The following is an 11306-nucleotide window of genomic DNA, read 5'->3' as shown; positions in this document are numbered from 1 at the left end:
AATATGCTTGATGCAAAACCAGTCAAACTTCCTATAGCAGGTCATTTTATACTTTCAAACGAGCAGTCACCAAAGACACAAGAAGAGAAGGATCAAATGGCCAAGATTACATATGCAATGGCAGTAGGATGTTTAATGTATCTAATGTTGAGTTCAAGACTCGATTTAGCTCATGCTTCAAGTGTTTTGAGTAGATACATGGCTGATCCAGGTGTACCACATTGGGAAGGAGTTAGGTGGTTGTTGAGATATAAGGGGACAATGGATTATTGTCTCATCTTCAGAAGAACAAAAGGTGAAGTGATTCTAAATGGGTTTGTAGACTTGGATTATGCAGCAAATAGAGGTACTAGAAAATCTCTAACTTCATATGTGTTTATTGTGTGCAAGGGATGTGTGAGTTGGAAGTCTCAACTTCAGTCAGTGGTTGCTTTATCAACCATAGAAGCAGAGTTCATAGCAACAACTGAAGTTTTCAAAGAAGCCATATGGCTACAAGGGTTATTGAAAGAGATAAAGGTGTTGAAAACTGAATCTATAGTGTACTCGAATAACCAATCTGCAATCCATTTGTGTAGGAACCCAATTTACCATGAAAAGAGCTATGATGTTAGGCTCTATTGGATAAGGGACAAGATTAAGGAGAAAGTTGTTCAATTAGAGAAGGTTTCTACAGATGATAACCTAGCTGATTTGGGTACCAAAGTTTTAACTATTAGCACACTTCTACATTGTTTAAGTTTGCTACAAATTGGTGTTGGCTGACAATAGAAAATGATTTGAGTTAGGATTCCACACATAAGTGTTAAAGAAAAGTTGTTACTCATGAGGATGAATGTGGAATTTGTGGTGTTTAATTCTCGCAGTAACAACATTAACAACCACGTGTAACTTTCTTATTCATTTATTTCTTGTATCCACTTACGTTAGTATATGTATAGAGTTGTAATACTTTTTCATTAAGAAACTGACATAGAGTGAGTTGATTCTTGGAGAGAAAATAGAGTAAGAGAGTTTGTACCATTTACTTGTTTGTCTTTTCTAGGAGTGATTGTTCATAGAATGTTTGAGAGATTTGTGAGAGTTGTCAAGAACAAATTGTCTTGACTGGGTTTGTATTGTTACTATTCTTAGTGGATTTAAGAACTCGTGTGTGGATGAGCTCTAGCTGGATGTAGGTTCCATATTGGGGCTGAACCATGGTAATTCGTGCTGCATCTGTGAATGTTTTAGATTAGTCTTAAGTCTTGTTGTTGTGGTATTCCAACATATACCTTATCCTTTTCTAAATACATTTGAGCATAGTTGAACAATTTATTTTTGTTGTATTAGAATTTGAAAACAAATGAACTCAGACAATTTTGGTTTATTAACGGATAATCACTAAAGGATATATGTATATATATATGTGTGTGTGTGTGTGCAATAAACTAGCCAATTCACATGCCAATAAACTAGCCAATTCACATGCCAATAAACTAGCCAATTACAATGTTGTGTTCTAAAGCCTTAAATTCAAGAGTTTGTAAGGGTAGAGATCTACATAGAGAAGTAGAGCCTTGGAACCCCAAAATTTTAGAAAAGATGCATTATATAGTGTCTTTTTATTATTATCCTTAACTTTTTTTTAAAAAAATTATCACGTTGTTTGGTAACATTTAAAAAAATAAATTTTTATTTAATTAATTAAAAATTTTATAATTAAATATAAAATAATGTTTGGTAACTTTATTTTTATTTATAATTTTTAAAAAAATTTAATTAAAATTCATTAAGTTTTAAAAATAAATTTTTTTACTTTCAAAATTTTTTGAAACCATTTTTTACTTTTTATTTCTTCTCTTCTTCAAATCAACACCTAATTTTATATTGTTAAAGAAAAAATAAAAATAAAAGTTATCAAACAAATTTATTATTTTTTGTTTTTAAAAACAAAAAACAAAAATAGTTACTAAATATATTTTTATTTTTTAAAAAAAAAGAAACAAAAATAAAAATAATATTTCTATTTTTGTGTTTAAAAAATTCAAAAACAAATTTTTTTACCAAACACAACCCAAATATTTGGCCCCTTCAAATTTGTTTTTATTCTGTCCCTACTTATAATAACAATATATATAAATATATTTATATATATATATCTTCTATATAATAAGTGTGTAGATAATAAAACAAATTTGTTTTAACGGTTTTTTATTTTTTAATGTTAAATTTAACAAAATATTCTTATATTTGACAGAATATTCATATATTTAAGAGTAGTTTGTAAACATCACTTAAACTTAAATAAAATAAATAATTAAAAAAATTAAAATATGATATTTTTGAGATATTTTACAATGATAATTATTTAAAAATAATAAATAAGTAAACAAATTAAAATATGATATTTTTGAGATATTTTACAATGATAATTATTTAAAAATAATAAATAATTAAACAAATTAAAATAGGGTATTTTTTAGATATTTTATAATGATAATTATTTAAAAATAATAAAATCATACGTTTTATAAATTAAATAAAATTTAATTAAATTTAAACTTGCTTATTAGAATAATATCATATTAAACATATAACATAATCTACTGTCAATTAACAACAAATTTTTTTTTTTAAATTAGCAAAATCTTAAATTTAAAATCTACGTATAATATTTAATATTACATTAAACTAAAATATATAATCTCTCGTTGTCACTCCTAAATTCAAAAATTAAAACAAGCATAAACTCAAAAAAAATTATTAAAATAGGATATTTATTTGAAATTTATATGATATTAATATAAATTTAATAAAAATAATTAATAAATTCTATAAATAAAATTATAAAAACTTGCATTTGTATCTAGAATATATATATAGGCAATTTCTTATGTGGAGACGGAAAAAACGTCTCCACCGGTGTGCACTTTTTTTTTCACCATTTCATCACATCAACGGCTCACATCAACGGCTGTGATCTTTTTAAAAAAATATTTGGTTTAAAAATATTTGGTGTATCTCTCAGAACTATTCTCTCTCTCTTTCCCCTCACAAGTACGAACCCTTCGCTCTCTCTCTCTCTCTCTTCCGAATCTCTTTCAGCCGGTGCCCATTGATACCTCCACTGATATCTATCCAAATATTTGTTCTAACTCTCTCTCTTTCCCTCACAAGTCCGAATCCATTCACAGAACTATTCTCTGTCTCTCTCTTCCGAAACAGACTTCTCTGTTTCTTCACATGGGTAAGTTTTCATTTTGTTGCCATTAATTTAGCTTTCAATGTATATATGGGTATTAATATAGAGAAAGATAAGATGTATATATGAGTATTAATATATGCTATCTGTTGAATATATATGGGTATTAATGTGTGCTTATATAGTTTGGAAGGTGGACTCGTGTGGTAGTTTGTATATATGTTGTAAGACCACATTAGGTAAAAAGTTTGGAGAGAATTCCAGAAATAACTATTAAGCCTCTTTCTCCATCTCTCTGTATTTGGGTATTCATGGGTATACATTGTTTAGAGCTGCACTTGGACCACTTTAGAGGTGTGCTTTTCGTCTGGATAAAAAATGATGATGATATATATATATATGTTTTGTGCTTATATAGGTATATGCTATCTGTTGAATATATATGGGTATTAATGTGTGCTATCTGTTGAATATATATGGGTATTAATGTGTGCTTTGGAAGGTGGACTCGTGTGGTAGTTTGTATATATGTTGTAAGACCACATTAGGTAAAAAGTTTGGAGAGAATTCCAGAAATAACTATTAAGCCTCTTTCTTTTTATAATCTCATACCCCCTTCAGAATGATTATGACAGTTTCTTCTTTCCAAAATGGTGTGAGTTGGCTTAGGCGAGCTATATATAACTTCACTAGTATTGAAAGTTGCAATAGTATTGAGTTTTGTTAATTTTATTGAGATCATTTTTTTGTTAATGTTGCATAAGGCTGATTTATTCTGTACTATTAGCTAGAGGAAAAATATTTGTATTTATGTGATGTTTCTTTTTTCTAGAAGGAATGAAATTTGTAGTAAAATGATTATTGTATGGTTGTTAATATATTTCCCCATTTTATGGTACTGTTGATTTGGTGATTTAGGATGGAAGTTTTATTGCTGAATTCTATAATGGAATCAATTCAGAGGCTGCGTAATGATTATGCTGGGTTGAAAGATGATTTGAGAGTAATTAAAGATCAATTACGTGCAATAACTGAACATGGGAAACATAGACATAGTGAGGCGAAAATCTTTGAGCGTAAAATGGTTGAAAAATTAATTGGGAGGAAGGAAGATGTTGCTTTTGTAAATCCTTCAGGTAAAGACAAAGCAAATGATTTTGATAGACAGAAAGATGGTGTCCTTAAATGTAGTGGGGTTGAAAGCAAAATGGACGATTTAAGTAACGGTGAGTTGAATAAGTGTGTAGGAGATATTCGGGGGTTAGATGATAGCTCAACTAATATAGAATGCAAAAGGAAGACATGTGTTGGTAATGGAGAGGATAAATGTTTGGGGGTAAACTTCGAGAACTTTGATGATACTGTTTTCAGGATTTCATCCCAATTTGGAGAAACATTATTGCAGCGTGAAATGTCGATGAAAGTAAGTAATGGTATCTTTTGGTAGGTTAAAAGTTGATTATTAATTTTTTTTTGGTATTTTTGGTTTTTTTTATTTTACTTGTTGAACCTAATTGGTTGTTAATCTTGAGATTGTAGAAGCCTAGAGTTTGTACGATTAACCAAAAATGTTCAAAGTTGTCGAATGTAAAAGTAGGAAGCCAGTCAGTGTCTAGTAGCATTGGTGGGCCTGTTGAACGGAGGAAAAAAATGGTAAATGTGTAATTGAGTACGTTTTATATTTATTTGTTATTGTACCTTGTTTTATAATTTACTAGTTTATTTAATCAGGTGAAGAGTAAATCGCAGACAACTCCACGTGGAGTTTATGTTTCTAATGTTACAACTGGGCGGAGCCAAAGCATAGGGCCCTTTAAAATTCGCACCCCCATAATTGACGATGATATAGGGAAATTAATAGAATACATATTTGATGATAGTTTGAATCATGAGTAAGTATATTTTTTCCATTAGTTAACAATAAAAATTTTCTATCCGATACCCAATATTATTATAAATTTGTTTTATAATTGTGGCACAGTGAGACACTAGTAGACACGGGGTTTAATCATCTCACGCGTGGTTTGGTTCGAACACTGTGTCCTAGGGTTTTTATTAATGGAGAGGTATGGATTGATAATGTTGGACTATTTAGTTAGAAGTATTCACTTTATTTATATTTCCCCATCTAAACTAATATTCATGGACGGTAAGGGTAGGTTTCCAATGTTTTTTTCTTGTTTTGACCGCAGGTGTTGAATGTAGTATGTGAGATGAACACACGTAGGGAGCAGCAAGTTTCAACAGAGAGTCGTTCGTCATGGTATTTGAATACTAGAATGACGGTGAGTACTGTTCCTGTAGAAAAATTCAACTCAATATAAGAGATATGGAATTAATTGTGAATATTTTTGAGTGACAGTGCACTGGAATTAGTATTCAGAACTTGTTTCCTCAAAGTGATCGATCTGATTCAGCTCATAAACTATTTATTGGAGATTTGAATTTATGTGGGAAGGTATATTTATGTGTGGTATTTTTTTGTATTTTTGGGTTTATTTTATTAGTTGAATATTTCATTATTTTGCAGATTAAGATTCCAGTTCACAACGAGGAAATGCAACACTGGGTTCTCTTTATAGTTCATGTAGGTAATGGGGTTGTCGAAATATGTGATTCGATGCTGCTAGGGCGCAAAGAATCATTATCACATTCTCTTGTTCCAGTGGTGGTGAGTTTTTAATTTTTTTTGGGAAGTTTTAACCTTTTTCATTGTTGGGAGTAAAACTGAGGTGGGTTATTAATTAACTAGAGAAGGTTTTCTATTTCTAAACTAAAGGTGTAGTATTTGACTATCATTACAGTTGATGTTATCTTGTTTTGTCCACACTATAGTTGCAACAGCTTGATTTAGTTCTCCGAGATGAGTTATCACGGTGGAAGGGACCTGTGAAGTCATTCACATGTTTCAAGGCTTTCACTAATAATGAAGTTGTCCAACAATCAAATGGATATGACTGTGGTATTCATGTGATAAATTGGATGGCACAACGCAACCCTTCTGACTTCAAACCGAAGGGTGTAAGTTTTTATGTTGTACTGTATTAATTTTTAAAACTATTGAGTTTCTTAGTAGTTGAATAATGTTTATATTAAGTAATTGAAATTTGTTTTTGTATTTCTTTCACAATTCACAATTTTTGTTAAAGTATAACTCGGATGATGAAAGGGCTCGTGTCGCTATTGGTTTAGTGACATCAGTACACAACAAAGTTAGGGATCAAATAATGGCTTCAGCGAGGACAAAGAAGAATTCCACTCCATGTGTAGGGAAATAGGTTTGATGATTAGTAATTGTGAGTGAGGTGTTTCATGAAAAATATGTTTAATGGGGTGTGGGTCTATTGTCATGGGTGCTCCGCATATCCTTTTGAGCTAATTTATGTATTGTCATATACTTTTTAATTTGATCTTGTTGCCCCTTTCTATTTGTGAATGACAGGGTGTTTATTGTGTGGGGGTGATGAATTCCTGTATATAGGTGTGATGTATTATTAAAATGAACAATGATGAATCAGTCGTACTTGCATATATTGAAGACAAATAAAATATATTATAAAAACTACCATGGCATATTAAGCATTTTCTATTATAGAGCTTGATATATTTGTCCCACTTTAATTAAGAATAAACATTTATAAACACCACCCTGTCCTATTTCAAGGTTTTATACTGAAGACAAGAATCATGGTATAGTATAGCAGTGGCTGTTTGTACAGCAGTGGTGGTTGTTAGTTGTTATGAAAATTTTGGTATATGATGTCCCACTTTAATTACTAGTTGGAGTTGCCTTATAACACCTGCAACTATATGAAGGTAACGTCTTCAAAATAATGTATGTTTTTTATTATTTTGGTGGAAAATATAGTTGTTCTACATACCATTAAAGGTACCAAATAGGAGCAAAGCAATTTTATAGATTGTGCTTAGACATAGCATATGAAAATTATAATTATTGAGGCTTCCCATAAGTAATGCAGAAAGTACCATAACGATTTATTCATCTTAAACTTGTATCTTATGAACATTAAAACAACCATTAAAACAACCATGTAAATAATAACAAGTATGGATGGAACCCATTAACAATGACCACAAACAAAGAGTGATGCCACTCCACAAGCCAGAGGCACGCGCAATTAATGAATCTGATGCAATGATATTCGAGCAAAGCTTTTATACACTAATGACCATTTTTGCGTAAATTTAAATTTATAAATTAATGGCATTACTCCCGATTCAGTAAGTGCAATTACAAGCATTCCCTCGTACATGATGACAATCCAAGAGAAGATTCGAGAAATGAACTAGTCGTGTCATTAAACTTTGCCATTTTTTCATAACTTAATTGGCAACCAAATGAGATAGAAGAGTACTTAATAAAGCTCCAGACAAAATATCATAACGAAATCAGAAAGGACTTTTCCACCAATTGTTTCCCTCCTCAACCTGTGTTCCCACTTTATTCACTTTATCATTCTGTAGTTCACTGCCTAAATCGTCAACAACATCATTTTCTGTCTCATTCTCATGTTGTGTGTAGTCCATTGAGTTTTGCCCAGCCCATTCATTATTCAATCCCATTCCATAGCATTGGTCATCTTCTTCTGCATCTTCATATTCATCTGACTCTCCAATCCGGTGATCCTTCTTCCATTTTATCGGGCAAGTCAACTTGTTATGTCCACTTTTCTGGTAGATACTACACTTGCGGCGAGTACCTTTTTTCGAGCCAGGTACCTTTGTTGTACCCTTACTTTTTGTGAAGTATGGATCCAACACTGGGAATTGAAACTCCCTGTGTAGAGGAAGGTTATGGCTAATCTCCTTGTCTCCCATGTCCACAACTGCTTTAAGCTTACCGCATAATCTGTCAATCTCACTTTTTGCAATATGGTATGTCGACTGATTCCTCGATCCAAGATACGCAAGTTCACCCAACTGGCTACTAATTGCACCAAATCTTGCACTCTCCACCTCTCGTTTGTCTAAGGTAGCGTCCATATTGCCAATTGGAAAATTGTGAGTCTGTTTAGTCTCAACCATCCACCGAGATAGTATTAGTGCTCGAGGCATTGAAGTAATGTGTAGTCGTTTTATTGAAGCAAATATATGCCGGCATGGTATCCCATATGACAAAAAATATTGGCATTCACAAACAAAGAGATCACGCTCCGGTGTTACATATACATGCCTCTTCACTTGTTCAGCAGCATACTTGTGAAGCTTCAAAATGATTGCATCCTCTTCCTCCAATAGGGTTTTCACCATGTACCTACCTTCTTTCAACATCTGGTGTCGTACCTTGTAAAACATGTTCCGTGTGTAAAGATTTGCTAATTCATCCTCTATCTGTGGCAAATTTGTCTTCCCGAGCTGGGGACTAGTGTGAAGTGTAATGTACTCATCTTTTGCTTCACGTTGTCTAATTAAAGATAAGGTCATGTTGACCCCCCTGACGAACTCGTACAACTTCAACTTTTGATTCACTTTTTTCTTCAACACCGCATTAATACCTTCACTTCGTTGAGTAGTTGTCATTCCACAGAAGAAATTCCCTCTCAGAAATGTTTCAGCCCACTTCTCCTTGTCTGCATAAAGCTTTGCAGCATATTCAGTGCCTTGTATCCCAAAATCTTTCACTAAGTTGCACCATTTATCTTCAAACTCGTCCTTTGTGTAGTACCGGAATACCAATTTGGTAAACCTACTCGCAAAAGATGGATCTTTCACTTTTAAAACAGCTTTGTTGTGTAAATGCCAATAACACAATCGGTGGGGTACATCAGGCATCAACTCCTGTAGCGTGTTAGCAATAGCTTCGTCTCCATCTGTCACTACTGTTTTCGGTAGAACACCTCCCATGCATTCCAGGAAAGCCCTTGTCGCCCACTTGTAGCTGCTGGCAGACTCATTGTCAAGAATGGCAAAGCCCAAAATGCATGTGGTATAGTGGTTATTAATTCCTATCCATATCAGCAGCGGCTTCCCATAACTATTAGTCTTGTACGTCGAATCAAAAGCTACTGCATGGCCATATGTTTCATAGTCTGATCTACATCTCCCATCTGCCCAAAATAGATTAAGAAGACGATTATCCTCATTGTACGAAAACTGTCCAAAAAACCAGGGTCTTCATCAGCTTTATGCTCTAAATATCCGATTGCCCGCCCTGCATTGGAACCGATAAACTCAACTTTTGAAGCATGGGATATTCGATTGTAAAGATCCTTTGGTGTGAATGGAAGCTTCTCATAACCACCCATTTTCTTTGCCATGTATGACATGATGTGGCAAGTTCTTATGCCTGACTCCTTCATTATTTGTGCAGTCGTCAAGGTTCCTTGTGTCATTATCCGATTGGACCGAAGGAATTGTTTATGGTTTTCTGCTACAATGTTGTGAGAATGAATTGGGATGAATTCTTTGCATATCCAATGCGTACTACCCTTCACCAAGTTCACTCGAAAGCAAACCTTGCATCCCACTCGACTAATTGGCTTAGGCTCCCTAGTTCTATCAAGCCTTCCCACATGCATTTCAGATCGCCAGCCCTCGCGGGAGCATACCCACTGATGTTGACGTACATCACCTGTAGTATTTTTTCGCATGATACTTTTACGTAGGCTGAACCCAATGAATCTTGCATATTCATGAATGAATTCTTCAGCCATGTCCAGTGATTGAAAAACATGCCCAACCATGCCATCTCTACTCAACAACAATGGGTTTTCGTTTAAATCATACTTAGAAAATTGGTTGGTATCATTCATTTCGTCAGTTGCCATTTCCGTCTTTTCCAAACTTGATGTCCCACCTTCATCAACGGTATTCTCCATGGCATCTCCACCACCTTCATCAACCGTATTCCCCATGTCATCTCCCCCACCTTCTTCTTCCTCATATTCTTCACAAAAGCGTAAGCCAAACCAATCCAAATCATTCTCTTCGATAATGTCTGTTTCGGACCTTTGAAACATAAAATTCTCCAACAGTTAGAAATTAAATGGTATTTTTTAGCCAAATATTCATATGCAAATCTACATTAAAATCAAACTATCCCAGTCTTGACATTTGTCTTCATTAACAGTTAATTCCTATGATATTTTCTATTCCCCATGATCATAATTTCAGTCTCATTTTGACTCGAAAAGTTGAAAACGAATTCATAAAATAACTCACATATTAATTGAGGTAGAAATATTTACTATATAATATGTGTTCGTTACATTCGGTTATAATATTGTTTCAGTAACATTGTTTCAATCAAGTGACCCTATTACTATACTTCTGTAGAAGTGTAAGGTCTGCCATAAAATAAAATAGAACTACGTTAGACCTTATGTGCTAAATCATTTGTATAGGCCTATCGTCGTACTGGGCCAAATAATGGACTGACACTTAATGCTACTCGGCCCAATATTACATTTAGTATCGTTTTTCTTCTAATAATCTTGAGGACAGGGTCACCGTCTTATCCGTGACAAACTTAAGGCCTCCATGAGGATTTCAGACAGGGCCAATCCAAAACTTTACAATTCTTATGAATCTGATGCATTTTTACACTCACTCAACATTTCACCAGATATAAAATTAGTTACTGTCCAACCCACCCTAAATATATAGCCATCACGCATTTGACATTACTCATGAAACCCTAACTAACTTTAACAACTACTTCATGTATAATAACATAACATATAGTATTTTTCATTTACCGGTACTCCATTGTGCATCATCAACTGTGACCTATAATTGAAATGAACTCCTCCTGTAGGCGTAGGGGATCTTACGGTGCATACAAAACAGTCGCCGAATAAGCAACAAAGAAAACTCTCACTCCGCCTCCTCCAATCCAGTTTTAACCAACGGCGTTTTGTTATGTTATTCAATGGTTAAAAATCAATGGACCATTTTTAATAATATTTAGATTCTACTTTAAATATAATTATCCCATTGAGCCCATCAAAATATTTCATCAATCTTCCTCTCCAGTAATTAATTACCAGCAATTAATTGCTTTGTATCATGCTTTGTATTCTGACACAAATGACAAACGCAGTCAATCCTGTCTCACCTTTCCACAGATTTGGTAGAGATAATTATGATTTTTTAAAAGACA

General features: G+C 33.3%; 1 protein-coding gene across 1 annotated transcript; it reads right to left on the bottom strand.

The window, feature by feature from the left end:
• Nucleotides 1-7594: 7594 nt before the first annotated feature.
• LOC133822478 (protein FAR1-RELATED SEQUENCE 5-like) lies at nt 7595-10164 on the bottom strand. Its single transcript, XM_062254829.1, has 2 exons — nt 9312-10164; nt 7595-9252 (listed from the first exon to the last, which is right to left on the bottom strand). Exons 1-2 carry the CDS (start codon nt 10162-10164, stop codon nt 7595-7597), a joined length of 2511 nt encoding a protein of 836 aa, XP_062110813.1.
• Nucleotides 10165-11306: the final 1142 nt, after the last annotated feature.

Source organism: Humulus lupulus, chromosome 1 (genome assembly GCF_963169125.1).
Source record: "Humulus lupulus chromosome 1, drHumLupu1.1, whole genome shotgun sequence".
NCBI lineage: Eukaryota > Viridiplantae > Streptophyta > Magnoliopsida > Rosales > Cannabaceae > Humulus > Humulus lupulus.
This window is presented reverse-complemented; position numbering and strand designations above follow the sequence as displayed.